We start from the raw sequence: 27,482 nt of genomic DNA, 5'->3' as shown, positions 1-27,482 counted from the left end.
AAATAAAATCTCTGAAACAAGGTATTAATCATAAACATGATATTAATATGCTTCACAAAAGAACATGTACACATAGGGTCGCGGTACATATACGTTATAGTCTTTATTTTCTTTGTCATTAAGAATTATAGCACTTAATCAATAACAAACACATTCTCTGAGCTGAAATATTACAGTGATAAAAGTAACACACAATATATATCAAGTCGTTTTACAAACATGGTGATCAAAGCTTATTCCCCTCCCCATGTATATATCTGCATTCAGACCACATTTAGATTTAGTATTGGCATGAAGATTAATAACATCATTCTGGAACAATCACAACAGCGGGGCAAGGAACGCCAGCAAGAATGTTAAACAATAAAATTAAATTGTGATTTACTGGGTATTTCCAGTTCAAAGTAAACATATGTTAGATCAGGAATACATGGATTTATAGTGAAAATCAGTGCACCTCTATAAAGCTGCCACTTCATTAGAAATTGAGCCAAGTTTGTGGAATAAGGGTCAGTTAGAGCTGATAATAACCTGAATAATTGCCTTGCTTTGTTTTTCTTCATTAAATACTTCAGTTCAGTGCTTGAATTACCAGAGATGATTCTCATGTTTTACTTTAAAGGAGTTCCTTACCCTAAACTAAACTTTCCTGCCTAATTGTGCTTAGTACTGATTAATACATATGATGGCGTAGATTTGTGTCAATTAAGGGCCAGAGCCTCTCTAATCCAATAACAAGGTTACAGAAATCATAGCTGTATAAGCCATTTAAATACCTCCCAACTGTCCTGATTTTCGCGTGACAGTCCCCCTTTTAACAGCTCAGCTTGCAGTCCCAGATTCTTACTAAAAAGTCCCTCATTTCCCTTTGATCTCCTGCACTGAATGCTAAAAAAGATACAATGTTTCTCAACTTAATTAAAAAGTAGCTTTTGGCCGAGAGCCCAGAAATCTTAACAAGCTACACCTGTACTTAGATACAATGTTTCTCAAACTTAATGAAATAGGTAGCTTTTGGCAGAGAGCCCAGAAATCTTATCAAGCTTTACCTGCACTTAGATATAATTGTAACTAATAAGCTAAACAGGTGTCTTGGAGGAACAGAGACGTGCAGCTTAAAGGGCAATTTCACTTTTTTTGCGGAACTATAATAACACATAAAATGACCCAAACCCCCAGAAATGTGTTCAAACTTTAAATAACCTGCCAAATTTAGTAAAATGGGAGTGGTATTTGGGGATGTGGTCGCAAACATGGGCGTTGTTAAAAAAATTATTTTTGTCCCTCTTTCCATTCTTCAAATGTTGGGAGGTATGCATTTAGCCAGAGATCTAGAATATGTAAGACAGTAAAATCAGTGGGGGTCATTTATCAGCAAAGTTATGTATGTATGCATCAACCCATGGAAACCAATCAAATTGTTGCAATCATTGTTTTACCTGCAGGTGGCTGATTGGTTGCTATCGGTTACTGCCCAAAATCTCCTTCCAATTGGCCTAAATTTGCTTTCAGAATTTTCCAGGAGAACAAATAGGCATTTTTCTAAATCTCACCCAAACCAACCTGCAGGCTGGGCCACCCCAGACATTGCTTTGGGTCCACATGGTGGGGGGTGGGGGGTCAGCAGCACAGATTAACAACTATGGATTTTTAGGATCTCTGCATTAGAAATATAGGGCTACAGATTCATGTGCAGCCCCATTCAAGAGACCTTGGCAACAAATAACATTATATTACTTTCCGTAGTCTGCAAAGTAATTAACATTTAAACTTAGACTTATATTGTATTAGTCATCCTTTAAAACAGGAAAATAGTAGGTAAACAATACCTTTTATTGGCGAATTGTAGTAGATTATAATATGCAAGTTTAGAAACCTAAACTCAAACCTCTAAGCTTTCATTTTATAATCTAATAAATTCACCAATTAAAGGTATCATTTACTCTGCGTTTCCTGTATGATTTATTTCAGGAAATACAAAAAGAAACCAAGAAGTGAAGCTAAAATGTTCTTTCAGTGTAACTGATAATTATTTTAACTCATGAAAGTCTGTAGCCACTTCACTTTGCACCGATTTGAGGTATTTTGGTTGATTTAGAGCAAATATTTGTACACAAATCACTTTTTTTACTGAAACCCAGCTGGCTGGGTGAGTACACAATCTGTACACAGTAGTTACTGCAGGCTGCAGATAGCAAGAAGTGTAGAAGTCCATAGAGATGCATTGTTGCCAGTAGTGAGCTCAAGAACATGGTGCTTTGCACTGCTGTGTTTTCATTTTCACCTTTCCCTGCCTTGGTAAATGAGCCCTAATATGTATACTTTGGGATAAATGCATCCATAATTATCTAACCGTACTCACCTTTTTCTTGTAACCCCACATGTGTGCTTTCCTCTGTTTTAGATCTTTCAGTGACCACCCTACCCATCACTCAGATCTGCAATGGGATGCTGCTGTGCTTGGAATGTAACAACTCTAAATAGTATATATATTGCACATGAAGGTATATCTACCTGCCTCCGCCGCCAATACTTTCCAAAGCAATACCAATTGCATATTCTAAGTTTTTCATTACATTCCCATCTGTTTGGAATAATATAATTTACAGCAGATCAGCAGGAACGGGACATATTACAGCAAGATTACAGAAGGGTCTTTATGGTCTGTGAATTTTACAAAATGCCTTGAAACTGGAGTAGTGTTTAGGTTAATCTAACAGCCTATTTAAATATGAACAAACAATACGTATGATACAACTTTTTCTGTCTAAATCAGTGAATACTATAAACATTTTGTGTGCCATTTGTGCAAAATACATTGTGGATTTGACAAAGGTGGATCTGTACAATAAATTAAATGTGTTAATATACAAAAAAAGATATATACAGATTAATACTGACTGACAAATAAATTAATGAGGTATACATACAGCATGACGGTACGCCGATAACAGATATTTACACACTCAGCTGAAATACAGAACTACCAGTACTTCAATTGTTGCAGAACAATAAAGGTTCATCACCATCATCATCAATTACCTGGCTTATGTGAGTTGCCAATGGCTGCTTTTTAAGAATAGGCCTCTAAATGCTCAAGGTTACAAAGCAAAGGTGTTAAATGCACAATAGGAGAAAGCCTTGGTGAAATGAAATACGCAAGAGGCTATTAGGACTGGTCTTAATTTTCTTCTGCTCTAGTAATGTAAATGCTGCCAGTTCCAAAAGGTCATATGTAATAATGTGGAATTTCTCCACTTTAAGTATTTATATTTTTGGTCAGGAATACAATACCTACTAAACTATTTGCAATGTTCCTCTTTGTCAGTCATCTGCAAGCTAATTTTATTGGACGCATACTTGGTGTCTGACAGGCGTTGTGAAGCTGTACTCATTTTGGTGCTAACACTTGCGTGGGACCTCATTTTTGGCGGTAAGTATTTGATGAGTTGCAGAAAATGTTTCCGGAAGTTCTTTCCAAAAAATCCATACAGAAAGGGGTTTAAACAGCTGTTAAAGTAAGCGATGCATATTGTAATGGGCATGCCTGTGTCCACAATATCGTATATTTTGCAGTTTTGTATGACATCCATCTGAATTAAAACATCCAGAAAAGTAAACACCTGGTGAGGAATCCAACAGAAAAAGAACAGTAGAACAACTGCTACAATCATCTTAAAAATATCATCATTCCTGGCCCTTTGAGCTCTGCAGACTTCTTTCAGAGTCTTCCCAATTAATGTGTAGCTTGTCAAAATGATCAAAAAAGGGATAAAAAAGCCAACAATGTTCTTGACTAAACTCATGCCGATTGTGAAATATATTTGTCCGGACTGATATACCAGGGCGCACACTGTTTGATTTGTACCAGGAAAAATATATATTTGACGATATATTATGCTAGGCAGGCTTGCCAAAAAGGCTACAACCCATATACCAACACATGTCAGCCTGGCAACCATTACAGTACGCCGAATACGAGACTTCATTGGATGGACAATGGCAGTGTAGCGGTCAATGCTGAGGCATGTAAGCAAGAAGACGGTGGTATATAGATTTAAGGTTATTGCAGTTGATGCCAACTTGCACAAGAAGTCACCAAATGGCCAGTGATAGTGCATTGCTGTGTAAGCTGCCCATAAGGGTAAAGTGATAACAAAACATAAATCAGACAGAGCTAAATTCATTAAAAATATGCTGGCCACTGTCTTCATCTTCATGTAGGAATAAATTACAATTACCACTAGGCTGTTGCCAAATACTCCTACAACAAATATTGTACTATAAATAATAGGAATGGTGATGAAAATGTAATTGTGCATTCCGGACCTGGCACATTTCACTTCTCCTGTAGATACGTTGGACAACATCTTTTTTGATTCTGCCTCAATTCAGACCTTAATGTAGACAATTCCACTTGAATATAGAATATACCTGAAAAACACAAGCATATTTAGATAAATAATTAATGATTAATTTTTGCTAAAATCGTATTTGATGATGTAAATGTCCATATATAAACCAATCAGTTCAGTTTCTAACTTTCATGTAAGTGATGGTGAGAAAAATCTTGTTAAACCAAATCTCTAACGCTCCTTCGCCAACACTGTCTTTAGCTTTTTCGGTAAAAGGAAGTAGGTCCAAAGTGTAGTGATTATGGCAAAACACTAATAGCAAGAGTAAAACTGGTACAGAAAAAGTACAGCAGGACTTGTCAAGGTATATTGTAAATCATATATATCCACCCTTAAGTAATCATGAAGAATGATGAGTGAATCTGACTTGTTTTGCTTGGCAAAAGAATTGTCAAATGTCTAAAATGTGCCAAAATTTTGCCAATTGCGTTGAAATCAATGGCTGTATTTTTCTGCATTATTTTCTTGTGCCAAAAGAACGTTTTTATTTTGTGCCAAATGCATTGAATTGAATGGGTTTTTTCTTGTCTCAAAAATTGCAACTTACCTTTCCAGTGAAAGAAAATGCATGGTGAAATTCTATCACAGATTTATGAAATTTTTTACCATTCATGAAAACATGAATTTGCACATGAATCTGCTCATCCCTAATCATGAGATAAGATATCACATGACAATGACTCAGTACCTAATCATATAGAAGGGACGTGTGTTTTGCAGTGAAAATAATGGCTGATGCCTGTTGCAGGTTTTCATCTCATGTTGGACAACAATCCCAGCATCAAATAAATAAAGGTATTATACCTCAAACAAAGTTATATGGCCAAAATGGCACAGAAACCCCAGGATAAAAGTGTCACACTTACTCCTGCAATAGACAATTAGTGCTGCCTATGGAACTATACTCTATATATAATAAAATAAACAAGGTAAAAAATAAAATAAACCAGGTAAAGCAAGAAAAAAAACTCAAAATGAGGGTTAACATTCTTATCCCATTTGTGAATCATACAGAAAGTTGTTATTTTACACAACCTTAAAGCATCATGTGGTGATGATGATAGCAATCAGTATGTGTGGGATTTGGCAAGATGGATGCACCCAAATTAGTACATTGCCTGCAATCCCACTCACCTTTTAACATTCCAGTATCTGTTTGCCCTGCCTATGTTATTGAAGGAATAGTTTTATACATGAACACAGAATATCCATTAAAATTTAGTAAAAAGCTTCATGCGTTAAGAGAGTTTACTTGCTTACTTGAGCCATTCAGTGCTTTGTCCAAGGACATGTAAAGCCTATTTCACTAAATGTTAGGCACCCAAATAGATTGCTGAGTTTTTTGCCCACACTGTTGCTCTGGTTAGGAGAGAACCGCACAAGCTTGTGGAAAAACTGTCTGAGCTTTGCACTGCCATTATACTTACCTTTCTACCAGTGTCCAAGGCATCCCCTGTGTGGATCTCTGGTAAGGAGATGCCAGTATGGCGCTCAGACAGTTTTTTTCCACAGCAGTTCTTGCAGTTCTTTCCTAACAGGGACACCAACTTGGGGAAAAACTTAGCAATCTATTTCACTGGGGGGGCACCTAACATTTTGGCACCCCCCCCAGAGAAATAGGCTAGTAATAACCTACAGAAATAATAATTAGATCTCAGCCATAAATTGTGCCTTTACTGCTTGTTGCACTTTTGAGATCTAGATATGGGACCTGTTAACCAGAATGCTTGGAGCCCGGAGTTTTTGGATACTTTAAGTCTACTTAAAAACATTTCAATATTAAATAAACCCAATAGGATTTTTTTGCCTCCAATAAGAATTAATTATATATTAGTTGGAATCAAGTACAAGGGGCTGTTTTATTTTCACAGACAAAAAAGGAAATCATTTTTAACAATTAAATGATTTAATTAAAATGGAGACATGGCCTTCCCATAATTCAGATCATTCTGGATAAAGTTTTTCCAGATAACAGATACTACACCTTTACTGGAAAGAGACAGTCAGACAGGTAAAAGGAAAATAAACTCTCTTAACGCATGAAGCTTTTTACAAAATTTGAATGGATCCTGTTTTCCCAACATTGCTCTACTCTACTTTAGTTTACACATGGTTCTTGCTTTTTAACTCGTCATCTCTCTCACATTACTTTTTTGCTTCTCAGTTAATTACGATGCTGCTTTCTCTGTCTATTTTCTAAATAATAACATCATAGAGCTAAGCAGCGTCTCGTGCAGATCAGGCAATGAACATTGCACATTGTTGCTCTTTATCTTATCAGCTCTGTATTTGAGGATTCTAAATATAGTGATGCCGAAAATATGAGTCCTCCAGTTTGCACATTGCTGTATGGGAAAGAAATCACTTGAAAGCAGCTGGATAAACTGGGCCTCAGTGCAGTAACTGAAATGCAGGCAAGTACGGTGTGTCTAGCATGGCCTAAATAAAATTAAATACTCATAATTACCATTTTGTAATAAAATATATGATTGTACAGACATTTCTACGTAACAGTAAGAACAATAAAAGTGAATTTTGATCTTTCCAACCCCAGTGTTTTAAAGGCATTCACAAGGGGCAGGGTGCAAAAACAGGTTTAAACCCCTATTTATTTTCTACTTTTGCACTCTGCCCTCCATTTTGCAGAAAAGCTAAAATGAAGTACAAAGACCTCCATCTGCCCCAGGAATACCATACTGTCTGTGTTTGGCAGGGCTATATTCATATGCTGTGGGCATCGATATGATAATGACATTAAATCGTTAATGGACCAACCAGAAGCTCTAAGGTTCCTCAGCACCCTGTGTCAACTAGTGAAGTTCAGTTGTGTGGAAGACTAGGGTGCACTCGTCACTACCACCCTGAACCCCAAAAATGACAATTTGTGCATTAAGCTACTAAAAAAACGCCCTCCCCTTCAAACAAAACATATATTTTGTCCATGTATTGCAATACATTCAAGCTGGCCAACTAGGTCAGTCTCCCCCAGTCTGGCCAGTCCTACACTCACTTTATCTGATTCATTAAGAATTCTACTGCTTCATTATACATTTAACAAACGGACTGAGTTTTACCTGCAACTTGCTTGCTTTCAGGGTTAAATCTAGTGATGAGCGAATCTGTTCCATTTCGCCAGAAAAGGTGACAAATTCTATGCGCAACATATTTTACATGCAACAATTTTCTTTTACTCCAAATGCATTAACGTTAATGCCCATTTTTTGTATTGGTGACATTTTTCTCTTGGTGACTTTTTTGTTTCTGCAGCATTTTGATTGCGGTGAATATTTGTAGCAGTTTTGTGTAAAAATTTGCCGCTGGCGAAATGTCCAATTTCGCTGCAAGTCCATGCCCTTTTTATTGCCCACCATTAGGATTGCCTAAAATATAAATATGTATATATTTTATTTACAAAACATCTGTAAACATGTGGAGACTTCTTGCTAGACTTCAGTACTTATTTCTAGGGCCCGTTTTAAGATAGGAAAGATTGTTCGTCTGCTCCTGAGTTGACTCATGAGGAATGAACTAGTCTGAAAAGTAGATAAATTAAAATATATTGGAAACACTTGTCCAAATAGAGGCCATTCAGCTTTTGTACAAATACAGCATTCAGCAGAGTTAAGGTGGCCATACACGCACCGATATTATCGTACGAAACCTCGTTTCGTACGATAATCGGTGCGTGTATGGCATGTCGGCGAGTCGACCGATATCGCAGGAAGCTGCCGATATCGGACGACTCGCCGATCGGACAAGTTTGAAAATTTTGATCGGGCGCCATAGAAGGCGCCTGACCAAAATTCTCCCTTCAGAGCTGAATCGGCAGAAGGAGGTAGAAATCCTATTGTTTCTACCTCCTTACCTGCCGATTCAGCCCTGAATGGTGTGTGGCGGATCTTACGATGTTTCGTGCGACCGATGGTCGTACGAAACATCGTCGGATCGCCACGTGTATGGCCACCTTTACACTTCTAAGGGCTCTGGCACACGGGGAGATTAGTCGCCTGCCTCGAGAGGAAACTTCTGCGATTTCACTGAAATCGCGCTGCCACGTATGCCATCCCACCGGCGATTTACATTTCCGCCGGTAGGATGGCATTTCAGGGAGATTAGCTGCCAGAGCCCTTAGATGACAGGTGAGCCCCACCTTTTCCCACCAGCCCTGTTTTTTTGTCTCTTGGTAACATGGTAACAAAAAGGCAATATAATATGATAAATTGCGGAAAGCCACTTCTTTAAAGTGAACCACATGACCTTAGATTTATATTTTACAAATGGAAAATTCTGAATAGAGAAGAAAAGAATAAGGAAACATCCCAGAGACTATACAGCTGATGGCCAATTCCCGAATTGTTTTTGACACCAAGGAAACTGAAATATGTTTACTTTCTTTTAAATCGAAATGTAAAAAAGATCACAAAGGACAATGCTCTATGGGCTTCTTAAAGGACCACTCATGCCAAAATCAATTATTAAGAAGCTCAACAAGCAAAGTTGTCAACACTAACTGCTGGGGGATAATGTGGTGCGCTAATCATGCTGCTGAAATTGCGTGGGTTTGTCTTTTGTGACATCATTGCGCATTTGTACTGTGATGTCAGAGATGTTAGCACAATTGTATTAGATTTTGATGCGTCAGACGCAACACCCTCTGGTGTGTGCAACAATGCTGGAATAATGGGGAAAACGCTACATTATGGGAAAAGAACATAGTGATTATGTTCTTAATTGCACTTTGCTCACTGGGTTGTAAATGACCTCTATATTCTGCTTTGTGGAATGCATATCTTTATTGTTATTCTGCAGTCATTTTTTGTTTTTTTGGGGTGTAAGATTCTAGCCCATATGATATTTTAAAATGCCATTATCAAAGGCTTTTATTGTGACTGCCCAGTGCTGAATCTCTCAACCCCAGGAGATTAAAGTGCGGCACCGAAAGTGGTCCCCGCTGCCCGGAACTGACATCAATGTGAGTGAGTGATTTTGGGGAAAGGTAGCAATACACTGTAAGATCCGCTCATTTGGCAAGGTCGCCAAGTGAGCAGATCTTCTTCTGATATGCCCACCTATGGGTGGGCAATATTGGGCTAATTCGATAGTTTGGCCCTAGGGCGGGTATAGATGCTGTCAGATCAGGGACCGCATCAATGAACAAGCATTTTGAACAAGCGTAGTATACAAGGCTATCTATACCCGCCCTAGGCTATCTATACCCGGGCAAAATCTTTTGTCCTGCACGATCAACAAGATAACTGATATCTGATGCTCCTGTGATATTGGTTGTCTCATTGATCCATCATACACGCACAGAATATAGTACTGGTGCATGTATGGCCACCTTTATTGAGCTTGTACTTCTGTTTAATTTTCTGATCCCAGTTCAATTTTCTGGAACGAAGCATGACAACTAAATCATTTCTAATAAGTAGGATAAAAGGTTCAAAAAAAGATTAAATTGAGAATGAGCAGCCTTGCCCTGGCCCACTGGAACACGTCAGTGAATGAAACAGAAAGCAAGAAAACATCCATTATTCCCCCAGCACAGACACATAATCTAATTCCTGTATCTGTGTGTTCCCCTCGAGTGAGAGCAATTCTCAATTTATAAAAGACTCAGATAATTAAAGACATGTTGATTGGCCTTGTAGCCCTTAAACAAATGAAATTACGTCTTGAAATGTAATGAGGTGATAATTAAAATGACATACTGCTTCAGATTCTCATAGAAAACAAGCTTTGTCCCAGCTATCAGTGTCACAAATAACAAATAAAGATGACTGTATCCGGAAATTCATTCACCTTAGATTCCAATTAAAGGCTGGAGAACAAATGGGAAGCGTCTCTTAGTTGGATGCATTTGATTTGATCAGCTGTTTTGTAAATGGATTTAAATAAAACAAAGGCACACAATTAAACCCTTTTCTAACATTGTTTATATTGGAGGGAAATGATTATACACTATTTTTGTCATCATGAAAATGTATAAAACAATAAGTCTTTAATTGTCCCAATTAATTTTTTGGACTTATTAATGAATACCATGTATGTGTATGTGCAATAATAAGGGGTCAGATCTGTTAAGTGTCATGCTATGAGTGTGATTAACTGTTATGGGTCTATAGTTTAGTCTCATGATGGGAAGCATTAAGTCACAAGCAAAACTTTCCATGCCCCTTCTTTCCACCAACCTGGTTGGTAATCAGGTCAGACAGGTTGCTTTAACAGGTTTCAGAAATAGATTCAGCATTGCAGCAATACCTTCTGGACTTTTCTGTCTCTGGATAGGTTCTATGGCCTCCCCATAGCCCACCCCCACCCCAGGTCCGAGAACTCACAGAACAGCAAATTGGGTGATTAGGTTATAGTCACTGATCTGTTCACTCTGATATATAATTGATATATATCTGCTGGTGAGTTTAATAATAATTCATAGTTTCCTTATCTTTGGATGGAAATCTAAGCACAGGAAATGTTGAACTATTTATGGGCTGGGCCTAGGGAATAGAAAGGTAGTAATTGCTTGCTGCGTCTTGATAAGTTAAGATGGTCATACACAGGCAGATTTAAGCAGCCTTATCTGACCGTGTATGGTGCTCTCCGACAGGCCAACCTGATTGAATATATCTGACTATAAATCAGAAAGATGTCGATCAGGCATGTTTGATTTTCCCATCAAATCGAGGACAGCATTGGTTAGTTGATGTGGTGCTCACCCGATGGCCTGTATCCCACATCATTGTGATCCCATTGTTTGGCCCTAGGCCCAATATCTCCTACCTTGGGTTTGCATAACAGGGAAAGACCCATTTGTTTAGATCTTTTAATGTATGGGCAGCTTTATTCAAGCTAATTGTCACATGTCTTAGAATGACCCACTTGATACTTCTGTGAGATGAAGGATACGTTTTTGTTTGGATCCTTTTTTGATATTTGACACCTGCCTTACTGCAAAGAAATTGTACTCCTTATTTGTTAAGTAACTCTATGCTTCCTCAGAACTTCTGAAATGCTTCTACTGATTTTGATGCATTTTTTTGCACTGTGCATTTTTATTATATCATTATGATATTATTATTATTATTAGAATTATGTGCAGCTTTAGCCCCATCGCCATTGTCTACTTATCTTCACATTTCATCTCCAACTTCATCCCTGCCTCCATTTGCACTTGTGAATGTAAGTACAACTCTCCTCATCTCTTCAAACCACACAAGCCCAAAAGTAAAAGGGAGATGAAAAAATACCCTAGCACTGCTGTACATGGGAAGCAGCACAACAGTCCTGTACTAAAACATCTAAATCTAATTAATCAAAACTTCTGGAACTTTAGTTTGCATTTATACAATCACTACTCCATTCCCAGGAATTTTGGCCAAAAAAAAAAAAAGACAGGGCACCCAGGGACTTTATTTCTTTGGCTTGCTTTAGATTTGTCTGGTTCAAGAAAACGGAAATCTTAAATGATTTCATATGATAAATAGCTCTGCGAAAAGAAGATTCTGTTGTGATCACTTCACTGTTCTCTTGGCTTATTTGTTTCCGTATGAGAAGCAGGATGTTTTTTTTGCCCTTTGTCCCAGCTCAGCTCATCAGTTTAGCTTTGTAACATAGCCTTAAAATGTAAGTAACTGCAAGAAGAGTAATATACTAATCACTCAGTTAGTTATTACATTACATTACATTAACATTTATTTATAAAGCGCCAACATATTCCGCAGCGCTGTAGTTATGAAAGTTAACCTATTTTTAATGGTATTGCCAATACATTAATCATAAAATAATAAGAAAACTCAGGACTGCTACAAGCTCTGTATATCTGTATTTTCCAATTTGTGCCTGTATGTTACCCAACCACTTAGATTGTAAGCTCTACATGGCAGGGATCTCCTTCCTTCTGTGTCTCAAACCACACTTATTATAACAATGGCATCCATTTCTAAGTGATGACAATTATGTCTGCAGTTGGAAATAAGATCTAAGGGTGTCGCCTGCGTCAAAAGAATAGTCGCGCGTCAAAAAAGAATAGTCGCAGGCATCAAAAGAATAGCTGTGCAGCAAAAAAACACCAGCGGGCCACAAAAGAATAGCCGCAGGCGACAATTTTTTTTGGCGCGCAACATTTTCGCCATTTTTTCCGGCAAAATGAAACGGGACAGATTTGCTCATCACTAATGGCCACTAAATGCCAGAAAATACCCTGCTGAGAACTGTCTCTGCTAAACTACACGTAGAGACAATTATTAGTTGCTGTGACAAGTAGCTGCTACTAGTAGCTCCATGTGTCTTCACCCTATAGTGTTTCTTCACTGCATGACAACGGAAAGTTCCTATAGCCACCAGTGACACATAGTTTTTGGCCTGAAAATGCACATAAGAATGTTTTCAAGCCAAAAGCAACTTGTCACGTATATATTTATATCAGCAACAGGAGGCACCAGGGTGTGGGTATAGGGCATATTTCCTCTGGCTGAACTAGTCTGGTGAAGTGAGGCTACGTGTGCTATTAGCCTTCACTATTCTATCATATCTGCAATCACTTAGACTGCTGAGTAAATACACACAACAGAACACTTTCTAGATCATATCAGATTTGCTTAGCAGAACAGAACATAGAAATGTGTGCAGCATACGAGATAATGAAACAAATGGACATTCTGCTAATGTGTTTACAAACCAAGTGATATATGAACACCTTAAGAGAGTCAACAGATCGAACACAGTCACAGGTCCTGGGTGAACATACAGTTGCCTGGTATAATACATAGCTATCACTAAGGCCACGGCTGCCCTAACAGTATTTCATGAAGTGCAAAGGACTAGGAATAACTAGGCAAACTATGGGGGAGATCAACATTCAAGTTGATTTTTTTCACGATTCGAGTTTTTGTGCGCTAGAAAAAGTCAAATTCAAATGATGGTTCAAAAACCTCAAATGTCTGGTATTAATTAAGTGCAAAAAACCTGAAAACTTGAATGTAAAAATTCACCATCTAAAAGCTTGTGATCTTTTATAGAAATCAATAATAATTATCATATAGATTATCGTTTTGTGACACTGCACACATTTCGGGTACCACTGAGTGCTTTAACAACCTATTTATGGGCTATTTAAAATGTGTTAAATAGGTTTGGTCACTGCAGTTCACATCGTAGGTATTGTAGCTGGGAAGAACTTCCAACAACCCTTATCAAGGGTAAGACACTTAGATTGTAAGCTCTATGGGGCAGGGGCTTCCTTCCTACTGTGTCTCACACCACATGGCACTTACTCCCTGTGTATTTATATGTATTTATTGTTTTTATTATAACACTTGTCCTCCCTGTGTGTAATTGTGTATTTTGTAAGAGTTACAGCACTGCGTATCCTTGTAGCGCTTTATAAATAAAGTTATACATACATACATACATACACAATGTATATATGAACATATTGTGTTTATAATGCCCCCTGTAAGTCCAAAGTTAGATTATAGCTATGATTATGCATTCATTTTCCAAGAGACGTCTGCTAGTCATATTAATATTACATTAAAGGTCCTCTGCTGAGCTCTGAATTCCCTTAGTTGCACTTCTGAAAACACATTCCCCATTTACCCTCATTACTGGCGACCTTACATATCTCATTAATGGCTTCATCACTCCATAAATTCTGAGCTAATAAACACATCTGAAATGAATATGTAGACTTGTACCCCCCAACAGCCCAACCTCTCTTTGTGTTTGTGTGCCTGCGATCAAGGATCAAGTTACAGTAGACAGCAGACACTAAATACCATAATTATACTTAAATTGCTATGGTAACCAACATTTATTTCCACATTCTGCCCGTGACTGCTGCATAAGTCATTTAATTAAATGGGTTCGTTCAAAGCCATGTTCCTATAATTCCTAGAAACAAATATTCATCCTATATCTCTCTGTATCTGCATCTCTCTTTGGTCTGCAGCCATTGTGAATCCTTCGTTTAATACTGTGCAATATTATAGGTCATGGCATAATTGTACCTGTTAAGGTTATAAGGGTCAAATATTGGTAATTTTATAAAAGTCCAGAATTTTGCTTAGGTTTATTGATTTATAATAGTAACAAACCAAGTACAATTTAACAATTATCTACTTGACAGAAAACATCCTATTAGTTGCAAAGGGGTACTGGTAAAACCAAGAAAATGTAATTACTTTACTCCTGAGTCTTTTTGTGTGTTGCACTCAATATTTATAACAGTATAATTTAATATTTATTTGTTGCAATATGTGTTCCTCTTGTCAACTGTCCTCAGCCAGCCTGCAGCCTGCATTCTCCAAATCCCACAATTCCTTGGGCACGTGAATCAATAAAGAAAAGAATATCACAGTGCAATGCATTATGGGTTATGTAGTTCCTGCATGCTGTCTGTAAACTGTGGAGAAGTTGCTACAGTTTTTAACATCAGTGTTTTAGTCCCTCTTCCCCTGACCGGATTTCAAATAATGCAGAAAGAAAGAACTGATTTGCAGTTGGATTTCAGCATATAAAATGGTATTTATTCATACTTTCATTCATTGAAGGAACAGATTACAGTTATAGGTATATTAGGGGTTTCTGTGTTGTGTGGAGTTCCCCTTTAATGTACAGTGCTGTGTACAGACAATAAAGACATACAGAAAATAAAGACATACAGAAAATAAAGACATACAGACACATATATACAAAATCTATTTTGTACAGGTACTGGTTTATACTTCAGATAGCAGTCAAACAAAGGGGTGCAGGTTGTTCCTTTGTACAAAACCTTTATTTAATGCTTAATTGATGATGAAGATTCCATCACAATTTACTACCCACTCATTTCAGAAATATTAAATAAAAATAAATCAATCAATCAAGCAGGTCTGAAAATCCCATTGGTTAAGGAGTACATCAGGTTGGTGTTGATATAGTCCTTCTCAGCCCTCTACCAACCCATGTATGCATGCACTGACAGGAATGCAATAGCCTTTCATTGTAAATCTGGACAGATTTTGGCTAGTAAATGTTTGGCATGGGGCTGTCATCAGCCCATAAATTGACTCTGACAACTATATGTGCATACAGCAGAGTAATTGGCAGCAAGCAGCAAGTGATAGATAAAGGCAGTATCAGTGGCACTCCGCCAACATACTCAAGAACAATGACTGACCGAGTGTTTTGTTGACCACATTTTGCTGCAGTGACAAAATTCCAAAAAACTGCTTTCCGTGGTAAGCATAAAAATGATTTCTTATAACTTTTTGCTCTATTATTATTCAAGTGTTGGTCACCGAAACAAACCCCGGGACACAAAGCGCATCCTCTGTTAAAGGGAGACTGCTATCAGTGACAACATTCTCGCCTGGCAAAGTAGCTGCAGGTAAATTCGTAATAATCCCTACTTGCTTGCCCCAGCCTACAAACCTCCCTAATAGCTTCAATTCCCTCCTCTGAGTGCCCCCAAACCCTGCCTACTTACTGTAATTGGACTGTCCTTGTCTATCCCCGCCCCTGCAATGTCATGACTCCACCCTGTGATGTCACAAACCCGCTCCTTCTCAGACCCACCCCCGCCTCTTTAGTCATTGGTCTGTAAATGCCAGAAGAAAATGTGGCATCCCTATAAGGAAAAGCAAGCAGCCTATTACCCTAAAGTTTATAAGAAGTGGTAAAATGAATATAATGTCATTTCTGTAAGGGGGAACAATCTATAAATTACAGGTAACTGTACAGCTTTAAACAGATAAAACTGCAACATTTACACAAGCTCTAAGAAAATTAACTCCAAATTGGCTAGATTCCCAATAGCAAGAAAGGATTTTTGTCTTAACTATCTATTTCACATGTATTTAATCTTACCCACATTTTATATGTCACAATATTCATGTAACATGTGCCTGTTAGACATTCCCTGCTCTCCATCTGTTTGTGTCAGTGTATGAGATATATAGATGACAGACCGCAACAAAACAGGGGAAACTCAACATATTTAATGGGACAGTAAAAACAAAAAGTGAAAGTGTTTTAAAGTAATTAAAATATTATTTTCCTGCACCAGTACAAGGTATGTGTTTGCTTCAGAAACACTACCAGAGTTTATATAAAAAAAACTGCTATGTAGCCATGGGGATAGCTATTCAAACTGAAAAATGGCTAAATGGCTTAGGTTAAATATTGTAACAGATAACATATCAGCTCTGTAAAACACCATTGTATTCTACAGAGCTTTCCTGTTATTTGCTCAGTAACCTTTTCTCCTTTTTCCAGCTTGAATGACTGCCCCATGGCTACACAGCAGCTTTGTTAATATAAACCAGGGATCCCCAACCTTTTATACTAGTGAGTCACATTCAAATGGAAAAAGTGTTTGGGAGCAACACAAGCATGGAATGAGTTTCTGGGGTTGCAAAGAAGAGCTATAATGGTAGCCCCTGTGTGGACTGGCAGCCTATAGAAGGCTCTGTTTGGCTTTACAATGGGTTTTATGTAACCAAAATTTTCCTAACTAGAAATTCAAAAATAAGCACCTATTTTGAGGCCACTGGGAGAACATCCAAAAGGGTGGTGAGCAACATGTTGCTCATGAACCACTGGTTGAGGATCACTGGTATAAACTATAGTAGTGTTTCTGAAGCAAACATACAATTCTTACCAGTGTAGGGCAACAGTAAATTATATTTTAATTACTTTAATACACTTTTATATTATGGTTTTACGGTTTCTTTAAATAATAACATCTTACTCTAACATCGGAAACCTATCACCCAGACATACCAAGCTGTATATTAAAAGCCCTTTTCAAATTTAACATGAAACACAAATTCCTTTTTATTATCATATCCTTACCCATTATAAAGGCATTTAAAAATACCAGCTGTCAATCATATATTGCGTGCCCTGCCTCTAGACAATTACTTTCCATTCAGCACTCAGTTTCCCCCTCCCTCTTTAACATCTAATTGTGTAGCCAGTGCATGGGCATCAGGTCCCCCATTTTGGAAAAGATTTTTTTACCAAATTATTTACTAAATAAAATCCCTTTAAACACTGCACTTTTTATGCCCATGTGGGAAAGCTCCAATAGTAAGGTTTTCCCAGGCAATAACTGTTCTCACTGAAGCATGAATATTTTAATGTCACAACCTATTTAGACCCCACAGAATCTAGGATGCAAAAACACATAACAAGGGTCACAGTGTAGAGAGAGCATAACACTAGGTTTGCTTAGATAGAAAACAACATCCTCAAAAGCAATAACACAAGGCTGCCTTGAGCAGATTTAATTAATTAAAATCTTGCCTTTTGTTGTGATAATCCTGGTAGTTATATGCTGCCTGTCACATCGTGACTCCCACTATATTACACAGGCCCCAAAACACTGTAGTTCATGAGTGGAGGCACAGACTTATATGTACATAATATAAAAGTGTTTTTGTGCAGTGCAGGGCTGTACCCCTTCTGTGCCTACCTATACCTTATGTCACAGAGCATGAGTGAACTATGTATATGTTTTTGTGTGTCCTTTTATGTGTGTGTTTAAATCCAAGCAAAAAACAAGAAAGGTGTAGAAAAGGTGCACAAACACTGAGCTGCCAAAAGTAAATATATCTTTATTTTTTTCACAGACATACCTGACTGTGATCCTTACCTGTTATCGCTTACCTGTTACCCCCGGCAGGCGTTCCTGTTAGCAGAAAGCTGCACCAGCCAGGGGTAAATACAGGCGAGCGATCCTTTTCCTTCCTTCTCCTTCCACAGCGATCCCAAGGCCTGGAAAAAGCCAGCTTTTTTGTTAAAGATCGGCTTTTCACTTTAATGCGTATGCACGAAGACCAAAGGATGTGTATGCTCGCGCATACCCCAGCTGATGCAGTTTTCTCCTAAGAGAAGCATGGGCTGGGGGTTTCAGGTAAGTGATTACAATCACAGGGGGGGGGGGGTAACTTACATTTTAGCGCCCCCCAGTGATTGTAACTTTCCTTCTTGAAATATAGAAAGGAAAGCATGATAGCCTGTCTCCAGCGCTGGATTTCTTATCCAGGAGCCCCGAGGCCACCCCCATTCTGCGCCCCGCGCATGTGCCTTTGCCCCCCTCCCAGAGCAGGCACACATTACAACTCATATGGAGCAGTGGGGACAAGTCCCCATTGCTCTGTATAGGGGCAAAATTTTGATGCAGCGCCTTAGGCCCTAGGCCCTAGGCCTGGTGTGGCCTCACCACAAATCGGGGCCTGCCTGTCTCCAACTAATAGGAAACATTTCCCAACCTCATTAGGCTCACTGAGTGATTTACCATCTTGTTCAACTGTGAAGTGATGAATTCTGGGTATTAAACTCCCTCTGTTTTTCAAAGAATCTGTGCACCACCCAATATGAAAAGCAGAGGGACTTCAAGGTCTGGAGTTTATTAGATCACCCTTCTGGGTACTTGCCATTCAACAAAACTCCAATGCCATTCAATCAAATGCCTTTGGGAATGGATGTTGTCCATTTATATTCTTACCCCCATATTTAATAAAAGGCCCTAAAGTTGCCCAGGAGCAGTAACCAATAGTAAACACTAAGATCACGGCTTTTAAACAGATGACCAGTAAATGTTTCCTGATGATTGGTTGCTATGGGTTACTGCTCCTGGGCAAACTTTTTATTACATAACCCCCTTAGTATGTTTTTTTTCTGTCAGTATAATTCAGTGAAGTTACATTTTTTGTGGCAGTGAAAAACATGAGGTAAACCTGCATCTGTAGGCCTCCCCTTATATTATGGACACAATATACCTTCTGCAATCCCTGTTGCATACTAAATGCAATAGTATGTAGGGACCCATAGGGTAATAGCCTCTATGGCTGTACAGGATCAGTTCCCTTAGTTATTAGGCAGAAGGGCCTGTAGTTCTTTTACATATATATATGCTGTTGGATAGCAGGTAGGAGGAACACTTCCTGTCACACTTTGCTATATTGCTGGGAAAGGGTTGGCACTTCCTCTTTAGCGTTTACCTAAGGAACAGGATGGATGTTGCTGGGAACCTGGGACATAGGCCCCCCCCAGGGGTAGTCGGTCCTTGCTGAAGTCAGGTATTCAGGAACCCCGTGAATGAGGTGTAGTTTGTGTTAGCTCTAGCTTTGTCAAAGTACGTTCTTACTGTATAAGAGCATGTAGCAAGAGCAGCTTGTGCTCCAGCAAAGATTGATACTGTAGCTCTTCCCTTAGGCAAGACATGCCTGTAGTGTAGGGACCATAATACTGAATAATGGTTTAGGTAATGTGTGTACCCTGATCCAGTGTGCAGGTTTCTGGCCATTAAGAGAGGCCCTAAGGGTGTATCTGGAACCTGCCACAGGGGTGTTACCAGTCTGTACTCTGTGATAACTGCCTCAAAGGACCTGTGAGTAACCCTGTGCTATGAAATAAATCCCTTTGTGTGGTTTGCAAAAACTCTGGTGCCCTGTTTGTTCTAATTCTCTGTCTAGCAGCAAGTGAGATGTAGTTGCAGCTCCACCCTCCTTTTTCACTTAGCAAAGTTCTATTCTGAGTGAGAGAGTCCAGCGTGACCCATATTCTGCTAGTACTAGTCTGGCATGGCATTGCTGAGCCCCTAATAGAGGCTACAAGTAATTTTTACATGATTAAATTGCATGTGTTTTTCCCTGATTTTGCCCCAGCTTCATTTTAGCAACATCCCCATAATGTACAGTATTTGTGAGCAAGCACATAAAATCACTAAATGAGCTGCTCAGTAAAACATAAACAGGTCCATGTTAACAGAGTCTGAATGTGCCATCTAAATTTAAATATTTATCAGTCGTTTTATATTACATGTTATTTGACCATTGACTTAATTGACTATTATAAGTGCAATCATTTCTGTGGCTACTTCTCTTTTGTCTTCTCCATTAAACCCATTATGGTCCAATTGTGGCTTCAAGTTTCTGTTGCTTTTAATTAGTTTAAAGAAATGTATCCTCTTTATTTTTTTAATCCAGTTAAATAGGTCTCTTTTCTGATACCGATAGCCTCTCCAGCCATAAGTATCTTAGTGTAAAATCAGGTTTATTCTTTTCTGTGCATTAGTGGAAGTGGTGAGCAATGCTTTCTACTTTGTTTAGATACTGAGAACCCTTGTTGGAATTAAAGTGCTTGTAAATTAAAGTTACATTCTCATAAGGTTTCATATTATTGAATTAGAGATTATTTGTTTATTTTCTTTGCTGACAATGTTGTGGTGATTATGGAAGCCGCAAAGCTTTGTATGTGTTAGATATTGCAATCGTCTTTGGCTACATGCACCGTGCTAGATGCCTGTGAGTAAATTCACAATGATCGCACTAAACTAATGTGATAGAGAATGTTGATAAGCCAAGGAACAATATGCAAGTGCTTATGTTATGTCCTGTTAAAACTCACATTTAAAAAAAACCCATTACTGTTTGGTGCTGTATTTTGCTTTGGAAAAGGTAACTCCTGCCATTTCAGTGAATTCCCTCAATATTCCCCAATGATTCTACTGCAGATCTACACTGTAGTGTATAATAGAGAGAACAGCATCTGTAACAAGCTAGAGATGCACAATTGAATCATTTCTGAAATACAAGATCTGTAACAATTTTTCTTGCAATCAACATACTTTATTTGCTACATGGTTAGTTACATTCTTACCGGCTAAATAGGAACAATTATCTATGTTAAAATGGAACTTCAGCTTCCAAACCAAAATTTGTTAAAGAACAGTGTGGGGCCTACCAAAAAACCCTGGACCATGGGCCCATTCCCAGAACTTTAATTAATTCTCTCTTCCCTCAAACTGTTTATTATCCTAGTCTCTTTTCTCTACATACTATATACTCTGTTCTTCCATCCATCAAGCTTCCTTGTTCCCACACAGAAACGGGGAATGACTATGAGATAGGCTAAATAATTAGAAGCAAGAGGGCCCACTGGCACCTGGTCCCACCGGTATCCTGGTAGGCCAGTCCAACACTGTTAAAGAGTACCACAAATCACAGAAACCCCTAATATAGCACTGTAATCTGTTCTTTCGAAAAGTATGCATAAATATCATTGTGTTTTGGTGGCGTTTCACTTTAAGTTTTGTCTTTTGGTTAATGCTTTATCTTTTGGGTGATGTTTTTTTTTCTTTGGATAATGTTCAACGTATATAAAATTATGGGGAGGGTGGATTAATCTATGAATTAATTAATTGTCACTATCTTTCTACATCAGTGTTGTCTAGGGGTTATTTTTGACTCTCCTTCTCTGACCATATTAATAACACTGTCACTTTTTCTTATGCAATATTGCCAAAATCTGTCCCTTTCTTTCTACTGTAACTGCTAGGCTGCTCATACATGCTCTCATTCTATCCCAACTCGACTACTGTAACCTGCTACTAACTGGCATCCCTAACTCCCGTTTCTTGCCCCTGTAGTCTGTCTAAAATACTGCTGTCAGAATTCTCCTCTCCTCCTTCCACTGCAAGTCCTTATTGTGGCTTCCCATAAAAAAAGAATAACTTATAAACTCCTTCTCTTAACCTCCATTCTCTACACCTCACTACATCTCTTCTCTTGGGTCTCCATACTGTATGTTCCTGGCTGACTCCTCCACTACTCACAGAGCAACATTTTGGTTGCACCCCACCCCCACTACTACTGCCATTTCCCGCCTTAATCCTTTCTGCCTTGCTGCTCCTTACATTTGGAATGACCTCCCTGATTTCCTCCAGAGAGAATCCTCCCTAAACTCAAAGATTCCCTCTTGGAGCACTCGCCCAGCACCTGATCTGGGAACTAGCACTTATATTGCAGTGTCACCCACTGTTACTGCAGCACTATTACCCTCTTATTTGTGTCTGTAAGTTACCCTCCCATTTAGATTGTAATCTCTACAGGACAGGGGCCTCTATCCTTCTGTCTTTTTGATTCTTAAACAAGTTAAAAGGGTTGAGGAGATAGTCTCATATGTATGCAAATTAGTCAAAGGGATTCTGGGAACAAATTCCTTAAGGCTCTTAGAAAATTCCCATTTGATTGGGTTTATCCTATAGGCTATAGCTCACCCACTGGGTTTTTAAAGCAAAAGCCAGGATAATAGCTGATCAGATTCCCAACTACCAACTACCACCTACCACCTACCACCTACCACCTACCACCTACCACCTACCACCTACCAACTACCAACTACCAACTACCAACTACCAACTACCAACTACCAACTACCAACTACCAACTAGCCCTTCTTGGGACTACCCTGTAGTGCAGGGTTTTCTGATCAGCTTAGGTAGAGCCAGGAGTGGGGATTCACAAACAAGTTAAAAGGGTTGAGGAGAGCACCTCATACGCATGCAAATAAGTCAAAGGGATTCTGGGAACAATTTCCTTAAGGCTCTTAGAAAATTCCCATTTACTTGGGTTTATCCTATAGGCTAAAGCTTACCCAGTGGGTTTTTAAAGCAAAAGCCAGGATAAGTGGGTAAGCTTTAGCCTATAGGATAAACCCAATCAAATGGGAATTTTCCCAGAATCCATTTGACTTATATGATTCTTAACTTATTGCAACTGTACCTTGTATTTATTTGTATTTATTATCATACTTGGTATTCATCTATTATTGTAATAATCCCCTGTTGTATTAATTTATTGTTCTATTGTACGGTGCTGTGAACATAAGTAGCACTATATAAGTAAAGATGCATGTAAGATACATGCTTACAACACAAACATACAGTACATGCATTTGCAATCAAAGAAATTAAGGAATGTTTGCTGTGGACCTTTTTGGTACTTTTCTCATATATGTAGAGTTGCTTGGACTATTCATGGTGGTAATTTTTACATGGGGTGGGGTGGGGTTGGGTTAAGGCAATAAAGTAGCAAACTTTATGAGAGGTCTGGTAACTCTCAACATTATTCTGTTTCATAGTGTAACCTGTCAATGCCACATGCTGATTGATTGCTATGGGTTATAAGATGTGCTGTAAACGTAATGATTTTTAACCCCAATCTCTACATTTTTATAAAAACAAGCAAACACACACACAAATATCTGACTTTTACAGATTAGAAACTTATAGGGTTATTGTGAAATGAAAACAGTGCTGGTAAGGCTTAAAACTTTTACCTCATTACCCCATAAGAGCTTAAGCTGGAAGGAAGTTCACACAGTATTCTATATATATAACATGCAATTATCTGGCACTTGCCATAAACAGTCAATAAAATATCAGCTTTGAACTCAATGGAGGGACATCCTAATTTTCCCAAACTTTCCCATATTCCAGTGAGAAAGGCATTAGGCTGTTAGAAAATGTTGTGGAATTCAGAGAAAATGGGCAATTAATTCATATTGGATGAGACCACAATGTTCCCTGGGACATCTAAAGCCAAATAAACATGGACGTATCACTTACTGGAAAAATATTCACACACAGTCACTGTATAAAAGCTCTCTGTGGTCTGTTTAATATGGAGACAAACATGACATAAGCCTTAAGCAAATAATTCTTTGACTTTTGGTCTTCTTCTATCATTTTATCAGGGTTGCTTGTTCCTTTAACCCTTTTATACAAGTCTTTTCAGATAGATTTGGTATTCACTTTAAGTAAAATGTGCTTTCATTTTTCCAGTATAGAAACAAATTCATTTTATTTATTTATTTATTATTATTTTTTGTATTAATTTTTACTATTATATTATTATTAAATTATACTTTAACAGTGCTTAGTGATGTCACCAGTTAGAATTGGTGCTTGTGATGTTATTTGTGTTACATGACTCACAAATCTATATAGTATTTGTGAGTCATAGTATTTGTTATATTTATGTACTAGGTGCATGAGCAATATAGATATGGGGTAATGTAACAACAAATATAGTTTCTTCCAGGTCAAATAACAATAGCAACCAATAAGCAAGTAGCATTTACTGGTCTGCTGTTCCAAAGCAAACATATTTTATGGGTTATTAAAACTAGAGGAAAGCTGTGCACATGTTTTTATATTACCCCCCCCCCCATAATTATATTTATTATAAAGCAACATAACCAACATATTCTGTAGTGCTGTACAATATAAGGGTGTTTACATTAAACATACATACTATTCACAAATACTGGTCCATGTAAGAGGTAGAGGTTCCTGCTCATAGGCTGATTATCTTATCCCATAATCTTTAACTGATGGGGAGTTGGTTGACCCAAATTTTATACACATATTTGCAAGTTGATAAATAGATTAGTACAGGTATAGGATCCATAATCCGTAAACCCATTACACAAAGAATTAGAGAAGGGTAATTCCCATAGACTCTATTTTATTAAAATTCAAATGATTTTACTTTTCTCTGTAATAATAAAACAGCACCTTGTACTTGATCCCAACTAATTAATAATTTATTAATTAATGATTAACTAATTATTGATTAATCTTTACTGGATGCAAAACGATCCTATCAGGGTTATTTTTTAGTAGACAAGGTATGGAGATCCAAGTTATGGAAAGACCACTTGTCAATAAAATGGTCCCATATCTGTATAAATATATGATAACTATATACTGTATGTTGATAATATGAAGGAAATATGATAGTTACATGGATAATGGAGATTTCTTCCAGTTGGAGAGTGTACTGATTTACTATTAAAGAAAAAAGTGTAAAGAAATAATAAATGTGTGGTGTAATGGGAAAGGATAAAGCGCTGAATATTAATCCAACATTTATCCCCCAAAAATGTCACACTGCCATTTGGGAAAACATTACAGAAGGCAGAGACTTTTTTTACAAGCCAAAAATAAACAGAATAACATGACACAAACCACATTAACTGTAACTTTGCACATTGTTCTGGCTGAGAGCTCAAGGCATGTGCTGCCAAAGTGTGTGTTCCAATTGCACATTGTTCTGGCTGAGAGCTCAAGGCATGTGCTGCCAAAGTGTGTGTTCCGATTGCACATTGTACGGAATGCTGCTGCTGTATGATAACCCCACACTCTGATATAAATGCTATGCACAGTAACAGAGCTCTTCCATTAAACGTTCTATGAAGTGCTTGAGGTCTGATTAGTGTCAGTGACAGTTTGGAACATGTTGTCTTATCCTACAGAATTTGACACAACAACGGAGTATCCGTTTTCATGGGGCCAAATGAACATGCTGGGGTAATAAAGTCAGTAAATGACTCATGGGGAACCATTAAATTGCATTTTAATTAACATCAGTTTTCAACCTTAATCTTTACCGCATGTACAAATCCGAAATTACAAACCCCTTTGCTTAACACTGTATCACAATTAATTAATTTATATCCAAAAACACTAGGATGCGCCCTGCTATTTGCTATTTTCTATAGATAATGGCAAAAACATATAAAAAAGCGAACAGACCACTTTTGTGGTGCAGTGTTACTGCTGCCAATGCCCCCTCACCATCTCTGCCAATGGGACAGATGCCAGGAGTCATACTGTAGCTTTGCAATGTAATGAAAAGCACTAATTTTACCAAGTAGCAGTAACCCATAGCAACTGATAAGATGTTTGCTTAGTAAAATTCTACCTGCTGATTGGTTGCTAAGGGTTACTGCACCTGGGCAAATGTAGTGCCTTTTATTACATAACCCCTTTAGAGAGCTAAGAGTTGTTCTTCCCATCACCCATGGTTAACATATAAATTGTCATATCTGAGAGAAAAGGAAGAGATAGGATATCTTCTAATTTAGAGATTACAATCCTCCTACGTATGGCAAATCTAATTCTGAAACGTTGTGCTGCATCTTATTGCCATGTCTTAATCACAATGGAAGTCATAATTTTTTATTTACATCACCTTTTTGAAAAATAAAACTCAAAGGCAATTTGAACTTTAATAAATCAGCCCCTTGTTGCAGTGGTTTCCAAAGAGTTTGAGAACTAATGGCTTACATTTGTCCAACAGATAACTTCTTTTTGTATATGGTGTCTTTGTTTTTACATTATTTTTCTGTATTGACACTGACCAATAAGTTATTAATAACGTCCCAGAACAAATCCCAGTCTACAATCCAAAATCTGTCTGGGGGTTCTGTGATCTAGATTTGGTTTATACTCAGAGCACAAGCTAAAGTCACAGTAAGCAGGTTTCTAAGCCATGTAAAAAAGATTGTGGGACTTATATCAGTATTCTAGCCACAGCGTTTTTGCATATTCAATCACTAAACTATTTAAAAAATGTCCCTTACTAATCATGTCATAAAGACAATTTTGGTGATACAGACATCCAAACATCACCACAATTATATAACTACTTTTATTCATCCACACCTCTCCTTATAAAAAAAAACTGGCACACAACCCACTAAAATGAAGGAGTTAAGGTTATGCTCAGACAATTACACGCCTCAAAACTTGTATATAGTTTTATGGCAGAAATACAACTGTGGGAAAGAAATTATGACTTACTTTTTAATAGCTTTAGGAAACACCCAGACAACGTGTAAGAGATTTCAGTTATTGTATGACATTTTGATGATAGCTGTGTAGCATAAGATATGTTTAAACAAAATTCACAGATGGATGTGAGAACAAATCCTTACCTCTACAAGCTGTCCTCCCCCTGCACTATAGGTTTATCATTTGCAGTAAGATGATGCAGCAGATGTAGCAGACAGAGCAGCAGCAGCAGCAGTCGGTACTGTAGAGTTCAGTAAGTTCCATTCAGTGACCAGCAGCTGTACTTACATGGAAAGGAGCATTGTGCTTTATCCTCCAAATCAACTGCTGGGCACGCCTCTCCTCCTCATCTGATTTATTAGCCTTGAGGAATACACTCTGTGTGTATATAGATCACAAAAATAGACTTCAATGTGTTTGGTAAAAAATTAAAACCTGAAAGGCTTATTGATTGTTGCCTGCTTGAAACACTCACATAAATGGGCTTATTTATCAATTTTTAAGTTTGTGAATTCAAATTCGTTTTTTTTTCTAAATCAAATACAAACTTGCATATCAAATGCTCGCTTATTTATTAATTAGGAAAACTTGTTTGAATAAAAAACTCGAATACCTATAATTTTTTGAGTTTACAAGTTTGCAAACTTTAATCTAAA

General features: G+C 37.9%; 1 protein-coding gene across 1 annotated transcript; it reads right to left on the bottom strand.

Moving 5' to 3' along the window:
- Positions 1–78: 78 nt before the first annotated feature.
- agtr1 (angiotensin II receptor type 1) lies at positions 79–27,004 on the bottom strand. The gene is made up of 2 exons (NM_001129927.1): positions 26,970–27,004; positions 79–4,434 (listed from the first exon to the last, which is right to left on the bottom strand). Exon 2 carries the CDS (start codon positions 4,368–4,370, stop codon positions 3,303–3,305), a length of 1,068 nt encoding a protein of 355 aa, NP_001123399.1. The 5' UTR covers positions 4,371–4,434; positions 26,970–27,004; the 3' UTR covers positions 79–3,302.
- Between the last annotated feature and the right edge of the window lie 478 nt (positions 27,005–27,482).

Source organism: Xenopus tropicalis, chromosome 5, assembly GCF_000004195.4.
Source record: "Xenopus tropicalis strain Nigerian chromosome 5, UCB_Xtro_10.0, whole genome shotgun sequence".
Lineage (NCBI taxonomy): Eukaryota > Metazoa > Chordata > Amphibia > Anura > Pipidae > Xenopus > Xenopus tropicalis.
This window is presented reverse-complemented; position numbering and strand designations above follow the sequence as displayed.

Excerpts from the sequence above, each read along its gene's own strand:
- agtr1 (NM_001129927.1), bottom strand. The coding sequence starts at position 4,370 with ATGTTGTCCAACGTATCTACAGGAGAAGTGAAATGTGCCAGGTCCGGA.